Source organism: Heptranchias perlo, chromosome 21 (genome assembly GCF_035084215.1).
Source record: "Heptranchias perlo isolate sHepPer1 chromosome 21, sHepPer1.hap1, whole genome shotgun sequence".
Lineage (NCBI taxonomy): Eukaryota > Metazoa > Chordata > Chondrichthyes > Hexanchiformes > Hexanchidae > Heptranchias > Heptranchias perlo.
This window is the reverse complement of record NC_090345.1, coordinates 50,317,382-50,338,559: the sequence shown is the minus strand read 5'-3', so window position 1 is coordinate 50,338,559 and position 21,178 is coordinate 50,317,382. Positions and strand designations below refer to the sequence as shown.

At 47.2% G+C, this 21,178-nt stretch overlaps 1 protein-coding gene across 1 annotated transcript in view; it reads right to left on the bottom strand.

Moving 5' to 3' along the window:
- tacr2 (tachykinin receptor 2) overlaps nt 1-17,675 on the bottom strand; it is a 116,128-nt gene extending 98,453 nt beyond the window's left edge. Inside the window, exon 1 of the mRNA XM_068002777.1 lies at nt 17,195-17,675. Coding sequence (XP_067858878.1) covers nt 17,195-17,580 — 386 coding nt within the window. The 5' untranslated portion in view covers nt 17,581-17,675. The remainder of the gene's footprint in view (nt 1-17,194) is intronic.
- Nucleotides 17,676-21,178: the final 3,503 nt, after the last annotated feature.

The following is a 21,178-nucleotide window of genomic DNA, read 5'->3' as shown; positions in this document are numbered from 1 at the left end:
AGAGGTGTTAGTTATAATCTTTCAAAGCTCCATTGATTCGAGAATTGTGCCATTAGATTGCAAAATTGCTAATGTCACTTCATTATTTGAGAAGGGTGGGAAAAAGAAACCAGGTAACTGCAGGCTTGTCAGTTTTACGTCAGTTGTGGGGAAGCTAATAGAATCTGTCATTAAGGACAGAGCGACTGAGCACTTGAACAAATATGAGCTGATCAGAGAGAGCCAGCATGGATTTGTTGAAGGTAAATCATGTCTGACTAATCTGGTTACATTTTTTGAGGAAGTCACTAATAAGATAGACAAGGGAGTGTCTATGGATGTTATCTATATGGATTTCCAGGGGCTTTTGATAAAGTTCCAAACAAAAGATTGTTGCCAAAAGTGAGAATGCATGGAATTGGAGTAGTTTTGACTTGGGTTGGAAATTGGTAGGGATAAAGGGATTGTACTCTGATTGGCGGAATGTGATTGATGGTGTCCCCCAAGGATCTGTACTGGGGCCTCAGCTTTATACTATACTTATTACTTGGAGGAAGCACTGAGGGTAGCAAGGGCACAGAATGTACTCTGGGTGGGGGACTTCAACATCCATCACTAAGAGTGGCTCGGTAGCACCATTACTGACCGAGCTGGCTGAGTCCTGAAGGACATAGCTGCCAGACTGGGCCTGCGGCAGGTGGTGAGCGAACCAACACGAGGGAAAAACTTACTTGACCTCGTCCTCACCAATCTACCTGTCGCAAATGCATCTGTCCATGACAGTATTGGTAGGAGTGACCACCGCACAGTCCAAGTGGAGACGAAATCCCGTCTTCGCACTGAGGACACCATCCAACGTGTTGTATGGCACGATCACCATGCTAAATGGGATAGATTCAGAACAGATCTAGCAGCTAAAAACTGGGCATCCATGAGGCGCTGTGGGCCATCAGCAACAGCAGAATTGTATTCCAGCACAATCTGTAACCTCATGGCCTGGCATATTCCTCAATCTACCATTACCAACAAGCCAGGGGATCAACCCTGGTTCAATGAGGAGTGCAGAAGAACATTCCAGGAGCAGCATCAGGCATACCTAAAAATGAGGTGCCAACCTGGTGAAGCTACAACTCAGGACTACATACATGTTAAACAGCGGAAGCAACATGCTATATACAGAGCTAAGCTATTCCACAACCAACGGATCAGATCAAAACTCTGCGGTCCTGCCACATTCAGTTGGGAATGGTGGTGGACAATTAAACAACTAACAGGAGGAGGAGGCTCTGTAAACATCCCCATGCTCAATGATGGCGGAGTCCAGCACGTGAGTGCAAAAGACAAGGCTGAAGCGTTTGCAACCATCTTCAGCCAGAAGTGTCGAGTGGATGATCCATCTCGGCCTCCTCCCGATATCCCCACCATCACAGAAGCCAGTCTTCAGCCAACTCGATTCACTCCACATGATATCAAGGAACGGCTGAGTGCACTGGATACAGCAAAGGATATGGGCCCCAACAACATCCCGGCTGTTGTGCTGAAGTCTTGTGCTCCGTCCGGAACTAGCTGCGCATCGAGCCAAACTGTTCCAGTGCAGCTACAACACTGGCATCTACCCGACAATGTGGAAAATTGCCCAGGTATGTCCTGTCCACAAAAAGCAGAACAAATCCAATCCGGCTAATTACCGCCCCATCAGTCTACTCTCAATCATCAGCAAAGTGATGGAAGGTGTCGTCGACAGTGCTATCAAGCGGCACATACTCACCAATAATCTGCTCACTGATGCTCAGTTTGGGCTCCACCAGGACCACTCGGCTCCAGACCTCATTACAGCCTTGGTCCAAACATGGACAAAAGAGCTGAATTCCAGAGGAGAGGTGAGAGTGACTGCCCTTGACATCAAGGCAGCATTTGACCGAGTGTGGCACCAAGGAGCCCTAGTAAAATTGAAGTCAATGGGAATCAGGGGGAAAACCCTCCAGTGGCTGGAGTCATACGTAGCACAAAGGAAGATGGTAGTGGTTGTTGGAGGCCAATCATCTCAGCCCCAGGACATTGCTGCAGGAGTTCCTCAGGGCAGTGTCCTAGGCTCAACCATCTTCAGCTGCTTCATCAATGACCTTCCCTCCATCATAAGGACAGAAATGGGGATGTTCGCTGATGATTGCACAGTGTTCAGTTCCATTCGCAACCCCTCAGATAATGAAGCAGTCTGTGCCCGCATGCAGCAAGACCTGGACAACATCCAGGCTTGGGCTGATAAGTGGCAAGTAACATTCGCGCCAGACAAGTGCCAGGCAATGACCATCTCCAACAAGAGAGAGTCCAACCACCTCCCCTTGACATTCAACGGCATTACCATCGCCGAATCCCCCACCATCAACATCCTGGGGGTCACCATTTACCAGAAGCTTAACTGGACCAGCCATATAAATATTGTGGCTGCAAGAGCAGGTCAGTGGCTGGGTATTCTGCGGCGAGTGAATCACCTCCTGACTCCCCAAAGCCTTTCCACCATCAAGGCACAAGTCAGGAGTGTGATGGAATACTCTCCACTTGCCTGGATGAGTGCAGCGCCAACAATACAAGAAGCTCAACACCATCCAGGACAAACCAGCCCACTTGATTGGCACCCCATCCACCACCCTAAACATTCACTCCCTTCACCACCGGCGCACTGTGGCTGCAGTGTGTACCATCCACACGATGCACTGCAGCAACTCGCCAAGGCTTCTTTGACAGCACCTCCCAAACCCGCGACCTCTACCACCTAGAAGGACAAGAGCAGCTGGCACATGGGAACAACACCACCTGCACGTTCCCCTCCAAGTCACACACCATCCCAACTTGGAAATATATCGCCGTTCCTTCATCATCGCTGGGTCAAAATCCTGGAACTCCCTTCCTAACAGCACTGTGGGAGAACCGTCACCACACGGACTGCAGCGGTTCAAGAAGGCGGCTCACCACCACCTTCTCAAGGGCAATTAGGGATGGGCAATAAATGCTGGCCTTGCCAGCGATGCCAACATCCCATGAACGAATAAAAAAAAAATTAACGACTTGGAAGACGGGATAGAGAGCTTCATATCCAAGTTTGCAGATGACAATAAATTAGGAGGGGCTGTAAGTAGTGCAGATTGGAGCAGGAAGTCGCAAAGGGACAAAAGTGGGCAAAATTATGGACTTTAACGTGAACAAGTGTGAGGTTGGATCTGAGAAAGACAAACCAAAATATGTTCTTAATGGTGAGAAGCTTGGAACTGCGGAGAGAGTTAGGAGTCGATGTACAGAAATCACTAAAAGCTAGTGCACAGATACAAAAGTAATCAAAAAAGCTAATGGAATGTTAGCCTTTTTCTCAAGGGGGCTGGAATACAAGGGGAGAAGGGAGTGATGCTTCAGTTGTACAGAATCTTGGTCAGACCCTATCCAGAGTACTGCGTTCAATTTTGGGCAATGAACCTCAGGAAAGATATATTGGCTTTGGAGGGGGTGCAGTGCAGATTCATCAGGATAATACCAGGGCTTAACGGGTTAAGTTATGACGATTGGTTGCATAAACTTGAATTCCCTTGAATTTAGAAGGTTGAGGGGTGATCTAATCGACGTGTTTAAAATGTTAAAAGGATTCGATAAAGTAGATTCAGAGAAGCTATTTCCTCTGGTGAGGTACTCCAGAACAAGAGGGAACAATCTTAAAATTAGAGCTAGGCCATTCAGAGGTGAAGTCAGGAAAGAATTTTCACATAAAGGGTAGTGGAAATCTGGAACTCTCTCCTCCAAAAGTCTGTAGATGCTGGGGGTCAATTTAAATTTTTCAGACTGAGATCAATAGATTTTGTTAGGTAAGGGTATCAAGGGATATGGACCAAAAGCAGGTTATAGGAGTTCAGGTACAGATCAGTCATGATCTAATTGAATGGCGGAACAGGCACGAAGGGCTGAATGGACTACACCTGTTCCTAATGTTCTATAATTACATTTTCCCTGCCACAAATATTAAGCTAACTGTCCTGTAATTACCCGCATTTGCTCTGTCTCCTTTATAAAAATGGGTACTCCATTGGCCACTCTCCAGTCTCTGCCACATATCGACTCAATACAACCAGGAAATATAATTTCTACGCATCAGCAATTTCCTCCCTCAGGTTCCTTGGATGTATCCCATAGGGTCCTGGCATGTTGTCTTCCTTTAGCTTAACTAACTTATCTAAAATGTTCCTTTTATCCTAATATTGTCATCTTGCTCTCAACCACTTTAGGGTTCACCTCCTCTCCAATATTCTTCTCTTTAGTAAAGACCAATGCAAAGCACTTATTAAATACCTCCGCCATTTTATTATCACCTAAAAATTGACAATCCTCTCCTCTCAGGGGTCCCACCTCACCCTAAAAATTCTCTTTTTACCGATATATTTATAAAAGACCTTACTATTCCTTTTGATGTTGTTTGAAATTTTCCCCTCATATTCCCTCTTAGCTTTCCTTATCCTGTTCCCAACCTCTACTTATTTTCTCATGTTTTCCTTTAGTTTTTTCATTATCCAAAGAGCTTCTACAAATACATAAAGGGCAAAAAAGAGTAACTAGGGAGAGAGTAGGGCCTCTTAAGGATCAACAAGGTCATCTATGTGCGGAACCACAAGAGATGGGTGAGATCCTGAATGAATATTTCACATCGGTATTTACGGTTGAGAAAGGCATGGATGTTAGGGAACTTGGGGAAATAAATAGTGATGTCTTGAGGAGTGTACATATTACAGAGAGGGAGGTGCTGGAAGTATTAACGCGCATCAAGGTAGATAAATCTCCGGGACCTGATGAAATGTATCCCAGGACGTTATGGGAGGTTAGGGAGGAAATTGCGGGTCCCCTAGCAGAGATATTTGAATCATCCACCGCTACAGGTGAGGTGCCTGAAGATTGGAGGGTAGCAAATGTTGTGCCTTTGTTTAAGAAGGGCGGCAGGGAAAAGCCTGGGAACTACAGACCGGTGAGCCTGACATCTGTAGTGGGTAAGTTGTTAGAGGGTATTCTGAGAGACAGGATCTACAGGCATTTGGAGAGGCAGGGACTGATTAGGAACAGTCAGCATGGTTTTGTGAGTGGAAAATCATCTCACGAATTTGATTGAGTTTTTTGAAGGGGTAACCAAGAAGATAGATGAGGGCTGTGCAGTAGACATGGTCTACATGGACTTTAGCAAAGCCTTTGACAAGGTACCGCATGGTAGGTTGTTACATAAGGTTAAATCTCACGGGATCCAAGGTGAGGTAGCCAATTGGATACAACATTGGCTTGACGACAGAAGACAGAGGGTGGTTGTCGAGGGTTGTTTTTCAAACTGGATGCCTGTGTCCAGCAGTGTGCCTCAGGGATCGGTGCTGGGTCCGCTGTTATTTGTTATTTATATTAATGATTTGGATGAGAATTTAGGAGGCATGGTTAGTAAGTTTGCAGATGACACCAAGATTGGTGGCATTGTGGACAGTGAAGAAGGTTATCCAGGATTGCAACGGGATCTTGATAAATTGGGCCAGTGGGCCGATGAATGGCAGATGGAGTTTAATTTAGATAAATATGAGGTGATGCATTTTGGTAGATCGAATCGGGCCAGGACCTACTCCGTTAATGGTAGGGCGTTGGGGAGAGTTATAGAACAAAGAGATCTAGGAGTACAGGTTCATAGCTCCTTGAAAGTGGAGTCACAGGTGGATAGGGTGGTGAAGAAGGCATTCGGCATGCTTGGTTTCATTGATCAGAACATTGAATGCAGGAGTTGGGATGTCTTGTTGAAGTTGTACAGGGCATTGGTGAGGCCACACTTGGAATACTGTGTACAGTTCTGGTCACCCTACTATAGAAAGGATATTATTAAACTAGAAAGAGTGCAGAAAAGATTTACTAGGATGCTACCGGGACTTGATGGTTTGACTTATAGGGAGAGGTTAGACAGACTGGGACTTTTTTCCCTGGAGAGTAGGAGGTTAAGGGGTGATCTTATAGAAGTCTATAAAATAATGAGGGGCATAGATAAGGTCGATAGTCAAAATCTTTTCCCAAAGGTAGGGGAGTCTATAACGAGGGGGCATAGATTTAAGGTGAGAGGGGAGAGATACAAAAGGGTCCAGAGGGGCAATTTTTTCACTCAAAGGGTGGTGAGTGTCTGGAACGAGCTGCCAGAGGCAGTAGTAGAGGCGGGTACAATTTTGTCTTTTAAAAAGCATTTGGACAGTTACATGGGTAAGATGGGTATAGAGGGACATGGGCCAAGTGCAGGAAATTGGGACTAGCTTAGTGGTATAAACTGGGCGACATGGACATGTTGGGCCGAAGGGCCTGTTTCCATGTTGTAACTTCTATGATTCTATGATTCTATGATTATTATAATCCTCATATTTCTTCAATTCAACTTTATTTATCCAAGGCATCCTAAAACTATTAGTAGTTTCCTTCCTATTTTAAATGGAATATACTTATTCTGTACCTGACAATCTCCTTTTTTAAAAAGCATCCCATTGCTGCTCTAGTCCTGTGCTAATTTCTCCTTCCACCTCACCTCAGCTAGCCTGCTCCTCATCTTTCTAAAATTCATTCTGCTGTTCTAGTTTTTGTAATGACTTTTTCACTTTCTAGTTGGATCTTAGGCCACATCATACTCTGGTCACTATTGCCAAGGTGCTCACCCGCATTTAGTTTATCAACCTGATCGATTTCGTTACTCAGAACCAGATCCAGCAATGCCTTTGCCCTTGTGGACTGACTAACATACTGCTTGACGAAGAAGTCCTATGCACATTTTAGGAATTCCATTCCAATTTCTCCATTTACTCCCTTTCTGTCCTAATCAATAAGGCTATAATAAAAATCTCCCTGAACTATAGGTTCATTATTTCAACTCATCTCTCTAATCTGACTGCAGATTTTCTTATCCATTTCTTGCATACAATTTGGAGGTCTGTAATACACCCTCTACGAGGGTTGCCAACTCTGGTTGTTAGACATATTCCTGGAGGTTTGATCATGTGACATTTGATCACATGGCCACCTCCAAGCCCACCCTGTTTATAATCGATATATTAAAAAACCTTCCGCAGGGTGCTCGCCATTGGCTCACAAATCTTAATTCCTGTTGTCCCAATTTTGGGTCACACTTTTCTGTCAGTGCTAGTCCTTTAGTAAATGTTCTGTTACTCTATCATAGCATTCTTGCAGTTTTGCTAGAAATAGCAGAGGAGGTTTTCATAAAGCCATTTAGAATTTTTCTATGTATAAGGATCAGAGGAATTCTCTCTCCTACTGTGATTTTCATTGTGGCTCAGGACTGTCTCCCCAAGTGTTTCTTGTGCAAATAAGTAACTAAAGCAAAAAAGGATTTGTTTCAGACTCTTGGAAAGGATCATCCTCTGGTCACTATTGCCAAGGTGCTCACCCGCATTTAGTTTATCTATCTGATCGATTTCATTACTCAGAACCAGATCCAGTGAGTATAGGAACAGGAGAATAGACCGGATGAATGCGTGGCTGCAGGGATGGTGTAGGAGAGAGGGATTTAGATTCCCGGGACATTGGGACCGGTTATGGGGAAGGTGGGACCTGTACAAGCGAGATGGGTTACACCCAAGCAGGATCGAGACCAATGTCCTCGCGGGGGTGTTTGCTAGTGCTGTTGGGGAAGGTTTAAACTGGAGTGGCAGGGGGATGGGAACCTGAGTGGGGAGTCAGAAGGAAATAAAGTTGAGAGCAGCAAGAGAGGGGAAGACCCAGGGGAAATTTACAATACAAACAGTACAAACAGTTGTTCAAGAACAAGTGAAAGGGAAAAGCGTAGAGCAGCAGAAAGAAAGTGTACTTTAGACACTACAGATCAAGTAAGGCGATTAACCCAGCATCAAAGCTGAAGGTCAGGCTAGGGTGTGTGGCCCAACTAAGTTCTATATTCAAATGCACAGAGTATAAGGAATAAATTAAATGAACTACAGGTTCAAATTCAAATTGGAGGGTATGACATGACAGCTATTTACTGAGACATGGCTGCAGGATGGTCAGCATTGGGAACTAAATATACCGGGTTATAAGGTTTACAGGAGAGATAGGGAAAATGGAAGATGGGGAGGAGTAGCCTTAATGGTTAGAGATGAAATCACTTCAATGATAAAGGAGGTTATAACGAGAGGTAAGCAGCCAACAGAGACCTTATGGGTTGAATTGAGAAATAGGAAAGGATCTAAGACTATAGTGGGAGTTGTGTATAGGACCCCTGGCAGCAGCTCTGAAGTGCTAGATTGTATAAATGCAGAGATTAGACAAGCGTGTAAGAAAGGCATAGTGGTCTTAATGGGGGACTTTAACCTTCACATAGATTGGGAAAAGCAGACTAGCAACTGTCAGAAAGGTAGTGAATTTCTTGAGTGTGTCTGGGATAGTTTTCTACAGCAGTACGTCCTAGAGGCAACAAGGGGGCAAGCCATACTAGATTTAGTAATGAGTAATGAACCAGATTTAGTTAACGGCTTAATCGTACGCGAACATTTATCCATGCGATCATAACATGATCGAGTTCAATGTAGTGTTTGAAAGGGAAAAAAGTGAATCAGCTAAGATTCTAGACTTGGGTAAGGCCGACTTCAATGGGATGAGACAGAGACTGTCCACAGTAAACTGGGCAAATCTGTTAATGGGTAAAACGACTGATGATCAGTGGGAAATGTTTAAAGAAACATTTAACGTGATACAGAATCAGTTTATACCCCTGAAGGGCAAGAACTCTACTTGCCAAAAAAAACAGCCATGGACAACTAAAGAGGTAAGGGACAGTATAAGACATAAGGAAAAGGCATACAAAAAGGCAAAAAATGGCACAGATCCTGGCGAATGGGAATGATACAAAGATCAACAAAGGGTCACAAAGCAGATAGTAAGAGCTACAAAAAGAGTGCATGAAAAGAAACTTGCAAGGGATATCAAAACCAATACGAAGAACTTTTATAGTTATATTAGGAAAAAGAGGGTGGTCAGGAGCAGTGTTGGCCCCTTAAAAACTGAAAGTGGGAATATTGTCATTGACAATGGGAAAATGGCGGACATGTTGAACAATTACTTTGCGTCAGTATTTACAGTAGAAAAAGAGGATAGCATGCCGGAAATCCCAAGAAAACTAATATTGAATCGGGGATAGGGACTCGATAAAATTAACATAAGTAAAGCAACAGTAATGAAGAAAATAATAGCACTAAAGAGTGACAAATCCCCAAGACCAGATGGTTTCCATCCCAGGGTTTTAGAGGAAGTAGGTGAGCACATTGCAGATGCCCTAACTACAATCTTTCAAAGTTCTCTAGATTCAGGGACTGTCCCTCTAGATTGGAAAATTGCACATATCACTCCACTTTTTAAGAAAGGAGAGAGAGGGAAATCGGGAAATTATAGACCAGTTTGCCTAACATCTGTTGTGGGGAAAATGCTGGAGTCTATAATTAAGGATAGGGTGACTGAACACCGAGAATTTTCAGTTAATCAGAGAGAGCCAGCATGGATTTGTGAAAGGTAGGTCGTACCTGACAAACCTGATTGAATTTTTTGAAGAGGTGACTAAAGTAGTGGACAGGGGAATGTCAACGGATGTTATTTATATGGACTTCCAGAAGGCATTTGATAAGGTCCCACATAAGAGACTGTTAGCTAAGATAGAAGCCCATGGAATAGAGGGAAAAGTACAGACTTGGTTAGGAAGTTGGCTGAGCGAAAGGCGACAGAGAGTTGGGATAATGGGTAGGTACTCACATTGGCAGGATGTGACTAGTGGAGTCCCGCAGGGATCTGTCTTGGGGCCTCAATTATTCACAATATTTATTAATGACTTAGGTGAAGGCATAGAAAGTCTCATATCCAAGTTTGCCAATGACACAAAGATCGGTGGCATTGTAAGCAGTGTAGATGAAAACATAAAATTACAAAGCGATATTGATAGATTAGGTGAATGGGCAAAACTGTGGCAAATGGAATTCAATGTCGACAAATGTGAGGTCATCCACTTTGGATCAAAAAAGGATAGAACAGGGTACTTTCTAAATGGTAAAAAGTTAAAAACAGTGGATGTCCAAAGGGACTTCGGGGTTCAGGTACATAGATCATTGAAGTGTCATGAACAGGTGCAGAAAATAATCAAGAAGGCTAATGGAATGCTAGCCTTTATATCTAGAGGACTGGAGTACAAGGGGGCAGAAGTTATGCTGCAGCTATACAAAACCCTGGTTAGACCACACCTGCAGTACTGTGAGCAGTTCTGGACACCGCACCTTCGGAAGGACATATTGGCCTTGGAGAGAGTGCAGCGCAGGTTTGCTAGAATGATACCCAGACTTCAAGGGTTAAGTTACGAGAAGACATTACACAAATTGGGGTTGTATTCTCTGGAGTTTCGAAGGTTAAGGGGTGATCTGATCGAAGTTTAAAAGATATTAAGGGGAACAGATAGGGTGGATAGAGAGAAACTATTTCCGCTGGTTGGGGATTCTAGGAGTAGGGGGCACAGTCTAAAAATTAGAGCCAGACCTTTCAGGGGTGAGATTAGAAAACATTTCTACACAAAGGGTTGTAGAAGTTTGGAACCCCCTTCCGCAAACGGCAATCGATACTAGCTCAATTGCTAAATTTAAAGCCGAGATGGATAGCTTTTTGGCAACCAAAGGTATTAAGGGATATGGGCCAAAGGCAGGTATATGGAGTTAGATCACAGATCAGCCATAATCTTATCAAATGGCGGAGCAGGCACGAGGGGCTGAATGGCCTACTCCTGTTCCTATGTTCCTATATTGTTCCAAGGCATGTTATAAAGAGACTGTACTTTACTAAATGTCACAACTGATCACAGTCGGTGTTGAACACAAGCTGACACTCTATCACAAATAGAAATGCAATTGAACTGCACGGCATGAGTACCATTAACTTCCAGTCCAGGCTGACAGCAGAGGGCCAGAGCCTCTTGCATGAGACTGGACTGCAATGAGTACAAAGCGATTGTACAAAGGTCACAAAATTAAGAGACTCGAGGCTCCAGAAGGTGAGGAATGAAGAATAGTGAAGGAGCTTCCCTAACAGCTGAACCTTGACGCTCCTGCAAGGTTCTGTCCCACAATGTACTATCTATTACTGCACGGACTTTACCTGCTTGAATTGAGCTTGAGGGGTGTTCTTTGAGCAGCTATTGTTGCAGTGCAGAGTGCAGCTCCAGTCGATGGAGGGGCGAATCACCAATACAAAGAAGTACTTTTCTGCCGGGCGGCTAGCAGCAGTACCCAGGAAATCGATCCTCGGTTCCAGGAAACTCCTGGAAAATCCGGGAGGATGGCAACCCGAACCCATACGAACGGAAGCCCTTTTTATCTTTGAGCTCCGATCACATTGACTGTGCCTGTACACCTTCCTTGCCTACATCAACACTCTCTATAGCACGAGTTCACTATTTTACCAATATTGCCCCTCCGCCTCCTATCTTACCTTTTCTAAACCTCTAAATCTATTATATCCCAATATGTTTATTTTCCATTCTTGTCCAGCTACATTCATTTCAGCCTTTTCCTCGTTTATATCTAGTCCAGTTGATGTTATTCCTCCAGGACCCTCTTAGCAAACAGTTTTTTTCATGACTATTATCCTCATAGAATCATAGAAAGTTACGGCACCGAAGGAGGTCATTCAGCCCATTGTGTCTGTGCGGGCCGAAAAAGAGACATCCCGCTTAATCCCACTTTCCAGCACTTGGTCCGTATCCCTGTAGGTTACCGCACTTCAGGTGCACAGCCAAGTACTTTTTAAATGAGTTGAGGGTTTCTGCTCTACCACCCTTTCAGGCAGTGAGTTCCAGACCCCCACCACCCTCTGGGTGAAAAAATTCTCATCAGCTCCCCTCTAATCCTTCTACCTATTACTTTAAATCTATGCCCCTGGTTATTAACCTCTCTGCTAAGGGAAATAGGTCCTCCCTATCCACTATCTAGGCCCTTCATAACTTTACATACCTCAATTAAATCTCCCCTCAGCCTCCTTTGTTCCAAAGAAAACAACCCCATCCTATCCAATCTTTTCTCATAGCTAAAATTCTCCAGCCCTGGCAACATCCTCGTAAATCTCCTTTGTACTCTCTCTAGTGCAATCACATCTTTCCTGTAATGTGGTGACCAGAACTGTATTCAGTACTCAAGCTGTGGCCTAACCAATGTTTTTTTTTTAACAGTTCTCGCATAACCTCCCCGCTCTTATATTCTATGCCTCGGCTAATAAAGGAAAGTATCCCAGATGCCTTTTTAGCCACCTTATCTACCTTCAGGGATCTGTGGACATGCACTCCAAGGTCCCTTTGTTCCTCTACACCTCTCAGGATCCTCCCATTTATTGTGTATTCCCTTGCCTTGTTTGCCCTCCCCAAATGCATTACCTCACACTTCTCTGGATTGAATTCCATTTACCACTTTTCTGCCCACCTGACCAGTCCATTGATAGCTTCCTGCTTTCCTCCTCACTCTCAACCACACGGCCAATTTTTGTATCATCTGCAAACTTCTTGATCAAGCCCCCGACATTCAAGTCCAAATCATTAATATATACCACAAAAAGCAAGGGACCTAGCCCTGCGGAACCCCACTGGAAACAGCCTTCCAGTCACAAAAACACCCGTCAACCATTACCCTTTGCTTCCTGCCACTGAACCAATTTTGAATTCAACTAGCCACTTTCCTTTGGATCCGATGGGCTTTTACTTTTTTGACCAGTCTGCCATGTGGGACCTTGTCATATGCCTTACTAAAATCCATGTACGCTACACCAAATCCATGTACACTACACTACACATCGACCCTCATTGTTACCTCCTCAAAAAATTCAATCAAGTTAGTCAGACACAACCTTCCCTTAACAAATCCATGCTGACCGTCCTTGATCTACAGACCACGCCTGTAGACAGGGAGGATTGGAAAATGATGGTCAGAGCCTTTGCTGTTCCCTCCCTTGCTTCTCTTAAAAGCCTGGGATACATTTCATCCGGGCCTGGCGATTTATCTACTTTCAAAGATGCTAAACCCTCTTTAATACTTCCTCTCTCACTATGTTTATCCCATCCAATATTTCACACTCCTCCTCAACTACAATCTCTGCATCGTCCCCCTCTTTTGTGAAGACAGACGCAAAGTATTCATTAAGAACCATACCCACATCTTCCCCCTCCACACATAGGTTACCTTTTTGGTCTCTACTAGGCCCTACTCTTTCCTTAGTTATCCTCTTGCTCTTTATGTATTTATAAAACATTTTTGGGTTTTCCTTAATTTTACGTGCCAGTATTTTTTCATGCCCTCTCTTTGCTTTCCTAATTTCCTTTTTAGTTTCACCCCTGCACTTTCTATACTCCTCTAGGCTTTCTGCAGTATTGAGCTCTTGGTGTCTGACATAAGCTTCTCTTTTTTGCCTTATCTTACCCTGTATGCTCCTTGTCATCCAGGGGGCTCTAGATTTGGCAGTCCCACCCTTTTTCTTTGTGGGAACATGTTTACTCTGAACCCCTTGAATGCCTCCCACTACTCAGCCACTTCAAGTCACTGTTTCCAGTCTACTTTTGCTAAATCACTTCTCAGCTTTGTAAAATTGGCCTTTCCCCAATTTAGAACTTTTATAGGAACATAGGAACAGGAGTAGGCCATTCAGAACCTTGTGCCTGCTCCGCCATTTGATAAGATCATGGCTGATCAGTGAGCTAACTCCATATACCTGCCTTTGGCCCATATCCCTTAATACCTTTGGTTGCCAAAAAGCTATCCATCTCAGATTTAAATTTAGCAATTGAGCTGGTATCAATTGCTGTTTGCGGAAGAGAGTTCCAAACTTCTACAACCCTTTGTGTGTCGAAATGTTTTCTAATCTCACTCCTGAAAGGTCTGGCTCTAATTTTTAGACTGTGCCCCCTACTCCTAAAATCCCCAACCAGCGGAAATAGTTTCTCTCTATCCACCCTATCTGTTCCCCTTAATATCTTATAAACTTCGATCAGATCACCCCTTAACCTTCGAAACGCTAGAGAATACAACCCCAATTTGTGTAATCTCTCCTCGTAACTTAACCCTTGAAGTCCGGGTATCATTCTAGTAAACCTACGCTGCACTCCCTCCAAGGCCAATGTGTCCTTCCGAAGGTGCGGTGCCCAGAACTGCTCACAGTACTGCAGGTGCAGTCTAACCAGGGTTTTGTATAGCTGCAGCATAACTTCTGCCCCCTTGTACTCTAGTCCTCGAGATATAAAGGCCAACATTCCATTTGCCTTCTTGATTATTTTCTGCACCTGTTCATGATACTTCAATGATCTATGTACCTGAACCCCTAAATCCCTTATACTCCTTTTACTCCTGTTTTTTGTCCTTTTCCATAACTATACTAAATGTAACTGAGTTATAATCACTACCACCAAAATGCTCTCCCACTGATATTCCTTCCACCTGCCCAGCTTCATTCTCTAGAACTAAATCCAGAACTGCCCCCCCCCCCCACTTCTTGGGCTTGCTACGTACTGGCTAAAAAAGTTCTCCTGAATGCAATTTAACAACTCTGCACCCTCTATACCTTTTGCACTGATTGTATCCCAATTAATATTAGGGTAGTTGAAATCTCCTACTCTTACTGCCCTATTTTTGTTGCACTTCTCAGAAATTTGCCTACATATTTGATCCATTTCTCCTTTCTCTAATAGCGGATACTGGTTGGTTTAAATTTCCCAGACCTCCCCCCACTCTCCCGAGTTTAAATACCTCATCACTTCCCTATTTAACCGTTTTGCCAGTACATCAGTGCTGGCGGAATACCTCCATCTGTCCTAGGAATGGTACCAATGCCCAAAATAGAATCTCTCTTCCTGACATCACTTCTTTAGCCATGGATTTGATCTCCCGAATTCCCCTCTCCTTCCCTATTTCAGCACATGGCTGGGGAAGTAATCCTGAGGTTACCTGTCATGAAGTCCGGCTCCTAAACATGTTTCCCAATCTAAATTAATGCAGGGCTTCAGGCCTGCCTTTACCAACATCACTGGTCTCCACATGGACCAGGTTAACTGGCAGGTCTCCCTCCCAGTGCACAGTCTTCTCCAGTCTGTGTGATATACCCATTACCCAACACTTGGAAGGCAACAAAGCATATCTGAGACTGTCAGTCTGAACTGTAAAAGATGTTGTCAGCCCCTCTAACAATTGAATCCCACTCTCACTACTGCATTTCTAGCTGTGTTGCTAATCTCCGCCATGCGCCACTCCTTGCTTGTTGGGCCCATTCATGGTCCTGCCCAGAATCTGCACTTTTCCCACAGGAAGCTGAAGCTTTAAATGTCTGAAAGCAGCAGTAAGTCCTGTTCTAATCTTTCCTTTCTGCCGTTCCCCACTGTCACCCATCTTTCCTCCTCCACTGAAAGTCGCACTTTCTAATCAGCCAGAGAGAGGCTGTGGATTTCCAGGTTGATATATAAACACAAATGATTTGTAAGAGCCAGTTAAAAAGAAAGAGGCTGACCTCTGGGGTACATCACTTCCAACCCTTCTCCAATTTAAGAAACACCCATTTTGTTTTGTTTCCTATCCATGTTGCTACATTTCCTCTTGTACTGCATGCCTGTGAGGCACCTTATTGGACATTTTCTGAAAATACATATACTCTACATCTACAGTATTCCCTTTATCCATTCGGTCACTTCTTCAAAAATCTCTATTAGATTATCAAACATAACTTGCCTTTAACAAATACCTGTTGGCTGTCCTTGGTTAACCCGTGCCTTCCTCAATGCTCACTAATTGTGTATTCTGATCTGATTGTTTCCCCACTCTTGAGCTGCACTGAGAAGGTGATGGCGGCAGGCCACTGTAAGGTGGGACTGGAGTCACTGTAGGGGTGGCAGATTCCACTCGTGGAAGATGGGTTTTTACAGCAAAACAGCCGCTTTTTGGTGCTAGGTCCAAAATAATTTTATCAACAAATTACTGAATTTAATTTCCCAATTGGCAAGGACTGGATTACTGATTCCATATAGTAATCACTACACTACTTGTGCTTCGCGGGCTGGGACTGTCCTTTTGATGGCGCTGTGATGTTTGTTGGGTTATTTTTTCATTGCTAACTGGAGACATTTGTTCCCCTCCCGCCCCCATTAGAAATATGAATTATCACAAAGTCCCGCTATTTGACAGAATTTGCAGTAAAAGTTAGAAGTCACTGCGGAGCTACGTCGCCAAGATACTCTCCCGGAACTGGAGAAATGAGAGATCCATAGAAAGAAAAGTTAAGGCAGGAGCTCCGAACAGGGACCTCAGACAAGAGTCTCATTCCCTGAATAAGTCATACCCGATCCTTTAAAAACGAGCGAGATTGGCGTGGACAGCCCACATTGTGAAAAATCAGTCACCCCAACACCTGTTGAGATGGGGTTACTGGAGTTCCGTGAGTTGGTTATTTCATCCCTTCACTTTAAACAGACAAGAAATGGGCACCAGCCCCAATAATCAAACCGACCCGAGAAACAGTCTGGGAACAGGACTGAAGCCGGCTCTAGGAACGGAGTCTAAAGATTTAAACCGACACTAGTGCAATCAGTGAGCCGGCGGTCCCGGCTCCCTCTCCTTTCAGTTTATACTCTTTTGAGTGGTGCCCTTGGGGGTTGGACCGGTCCCGGGCCGGTGCCGGGGGTTGGACCGGTCCCGGGCCGGTGCCGGGGGTTGGACCGGTCCCGGGCCGGTGCCGGGGGTTGGACCGGTCCCGGGCCGGTGCCGGGGGTTGGACCGGTCCCGGGCCGGTGCCGGGGGTTGGACCGGTCCCGGGCCGGTGCCGGGGGTTGGACCGGTCCCGGGCCGGTGCCGGGGGTTGGACCGGTCCCGGGCCGGTGCCGGGGGTTGGACCGGTCCCGGGCCGGTGCCGGGGGTTGGACCGGTCCCGGGCCGGTGCCGGGGGTTGGACCGGTCCCGGGCCGGTGCCGGGGGTTGGACCGGTCCCGGGCCGGTGCCGGGGGTTGGACCGGTCCCGGGCCGGTGCCGGGGGTTGGACCGGTCCCGGGCCGGTGCCGGGGGTTGGACCGGTCCCGGGCCGGTGCCGGGGGTTGGACCGGTCCCGGGCCGGTGCCGGGGGTTGGACCGGTCCCGGGCCGGTGCCGGGGGTTGGACCGGTCCCGGGTCTCTCCGCTCCTTACCTGTCCAGGGCGATGGCTGTCATTGAGTAGATGCTGGCGAACACGGCAGTGATGGGCAGCAAGTTCTGGAAGCGGCAGTAGTGGAGGCCGAAGTACCAGTCATTGTGCACGGCGTAGATGAAGTTGAAGGCGGTGTTAAAGGCGGCCATGGAGGCGTCTGCCACGGCCAAGTTGACCAGAAAGTAGTTGGTGACGGTCCGCATCCGCCGATGGGCCAGGATGATCCAGACCACGATCACATTGCCGCACACAGCGGTCAGCACGATAACCGAGTAAGCGATAGCCCAGAGACACACCTGCCAGGCCGGCTGGGCGAACACATTGCCCAGGGTCCCATTGGCACTGGACACGGTCTCATTCAGCTCGGCCCCCTCCGCGCTGCTCATTTCCAACAAGGGCACTCGGACCCGTCCCTCCCCAACTCAATCTCAGGGTGCGGACTGGGGAGTATGTGTAGAGCAGGAACCCCAGCTCACTCACTCTCCCCCCACCACCCAGCTCACTCACTCTCCCCCCAGCTCACTCTCTCTCCCCCCACCACCCAGCTCACTCACTCTCCCCCCACCACCCAGCTCACTCACTCTCCCCCCACCACCCAGCTCACTCACTCTCCCCCCAGCTCACTCACTCTCCCCCCACCACCCAGCTCACTCTCTCTCCCCCCGACACCCAGCTCACTCTCTCTCCCCCCGACACCCAGCTCACTCTCTCTCCCCCCGACACCCAGCTCACTCTCTCTCCCCCCGACACCCAGCTCACTCTCTCTCCCCCCGACACCCAGCTCACTCTCTCTCCCCCCGACACCCAGCTCACTCTCTCTCCCCCGACACCCAGCTCACTCTCTCTCCCCCGACACCCAGCTCACTCACTCTCCCCCCGACACCCAGCTCACTCTCTCTCCCCCCGACACCCAGCTCACTCACTCTCCCCCCGACACCCAGCTCACTCACTCTCCCCCCGACACCCAGCTCACTCACTCTCCCCCCGACACCCAGCTCACTCACTCTCCCCCCGACACCCAGCTCACTCACTCTCCCCCCGACACCCAGCTCACTCACTCTCCCCCCACCACCCAGCTCACTCACTCTCCCCCCACCACCCAGCTCACTCACTCTCCCCCCACCACCCAGCTCACTCTCTCTCCCCCCGACACTCTCCCCCCAGCTCACTCACTCTCCCCCCACCACCCAGCTCACTCTCTCTCCCCCCGACACTCTCCCCCCAGCTCACTCTCTCTCCCCCCACCACCCAGCTCACTCTCTCTCCCCCCGACACTCTCCCCCCAGCTCACTCTCTCTCCCCCCACCACCCAGCTCACTCTCTCTCCCCCCGACACTCTCCCCCCAGCTCACTCTCTCTCCCCCCACCACCCAGCTCACTCTCTCTCCCCCCGACACTCTCCCCCCAGCTCACTCTCTCTCCCCCCACCACCCAGCTCACTCTCTCTCCCCCCGACACTCTCCCCCCAGCTCACTCTCTCTCCCCCCACCACCCAGCTCACTCTCTCTCCCCCCGACACTCTCCCCCCAGCTCACTCTCTCTCCCCCCACCACCCAGCTCACTCACTCTCCCCCCACCACCCAGCTCACTCTCTCTCCCCCCGACACTCTCCCCCCAGCTCACTCTCTCTCCCCCCACCACCCAGCTCACTCTCTCTCCCCCCGACACTCTCCCCCCAGCTCACTCTCTCTCCCCCCACCACCCAGCTCACTCTCTCTCCCCCCGACACTCTCCCCCCAGCTCACTCTCTCTCCCCCCACCACCCAGCTCACTCACTCTTCCCCCCACCACCCAGCTCACTCTCTCTCCCCCCGACACTCTCCCCCCAGCTCACTCACTCTCCCCCCACCACCCAGCTCACTCACTCTCCCCCCACCACCCAGCTCACTCACTCTCCCCCCACCACCCAGCTCACTCACTCTCCCCCCGCCACCCAGCTCACTCACTCTCCCCCCGTCACTCTCCCCCCAGCTCACTCTCTCTCCCCCCGACACTCTCCCCCCAGCTCACTCTCCCAACAGTCGAGACACCCAGCTCACTCTCCCCCCAACACTCGAGAGACCCTGGTCACTCTCCCAACAGTCGAGAGACCCAGCTCACTCACTCTCCCCCCGCCACCCAGCTCACTCTCTCACCCCCCGTCACTCTCCCCCCGACACTCGAGAGACTTTGGTCACTCTCCCAACAGTCGAGAGACCCTGGTCACGGACAACCCTCTCCCCAAGTGCCCAACTCACCGCCCCAACAATTGAAAAGACTGAAGTCACCGACCCAAACACTTCCACAAATTTGGAAATGTTTGTAAGCAGCGGTCACGATTGATGGAAGTAATGGGGTGCAGGAAATATCCGGTATTGTTTACAAGTGCAGCCAGCAAGAGCCGTACTATATCTACACCCGAGGGGTGGAGCTATGAGCTCCGTGACATTCCTGAGAGGTGGAGACTTTGAAGGAACGAATCTTGTAAAACACCACATCATAGACATCGCTAATAACCCGGTACAGCCCTTGTGTGGGTCTGATCAGCCCGCAATCACTTGGCGAGCATGTGCTATACTGTTCCTTGGGTCAGTACATTCTCACACTGTCCAGTCCCAGGCTTTTCTCTTTGTTATTACGTTCCATTTCTCCGTAACAAATTTTCCCTATTTGCAGAAACCAGTATCGAACACACATCAAAGGGCAATTACACCATGTACGGCAACATTGGCCACATTTCCACAAACCTGGTTCTGAAAGCAACTGGTTAAGAACATAAGAAACTGGAGCAGGAATCCGATCATGGCTGATCTTCAACCTCAACTCCACTTTCCCGTCAGATCCCCATATCCCTTAATTCCCCTAGAGTCCAAAAATCTATCTATCTCAGCCTCAAACATATTCAAGACTGAGCATCCGCAGACCTCTGGGGTAGAGAATTCCAAAGATTCACAACCCTCTGAGTGAAGAAATTCCTCCTCATCTCGGTCTTAAATGGCCGACCCCTTATCCTGAGACTATGCCCCCTAGTTCTAGACTCTCCAGCCAGGGGAAACAATCTCTCAGCATCTACCCTGTCAAACCCCCTAATAATCTTATATGTTTCAATGAGATCACCTCTCATTCTTCTAAACTCCAGAGAGTATAGGCCCATTCTACTCAATCTCTCCTCACAGGACAACCCTCTCATCCCAAGAATTAATCTAGTGAACTTCACTGTACCGCCTCTAAGGCAAGTATATCCTTCCTTAGATAAGGAGACCAGAACTGTACACAGTACTCCTGGTGAGGTCTCATTAAAGCCCTGTACAATTGTAGTAAGACTTCCTTTCTCTTGTACTCCAACCCCCCTTGCAATAAAGACCAACATGCCATTTGTTTTCCTAATTGCTTGCTGTACCTGCATACTAACTTTTTGTGTTTCTTATATGAGGACACCCAAGTGTCTTTGAACACCAACATTTTATCGTTTCTCACCATTTAAAAAATATTCTGTTTTTCTAGTCTTCCTACCTCACATTTCCCCTCATTATACTCCATCTGCCATCTTCTTGCCCACTCAATTAATCTGCCTATATCCCTTTGCAGGCTCTTTGTGTCCTCCTCACAGCTTACTTTCCCATCTAGCTTTGTATCGTCGGCAAACTTGGATACATTACACTCAGTCCCTTCATCTAAGTCATTAATATAGATTGTAAATAGCTGAGGCCCAAGCACTGATCCTTGCGGCACTCCACTAGTTACAGCCTGCCAACCTGAGAATGACCCATTTATTCGTACTCTGTTTTCTGTCCTTTAACCAATCCTCTATCCATGCTAATATATTACCCCCAACCCCATGAGCCCTTACCTTGTGTAACAACCTTTTATGTGGGACCACATATACGACATCCACTGGTTCCCCTTCATCTATCCTGCTAGTTACAACCTCAAAAAACTCCACTAGATTAGTCAAACACAATTTCCCTTTCATAAAACCATGTCGAATCTGCCTAAACATATTAT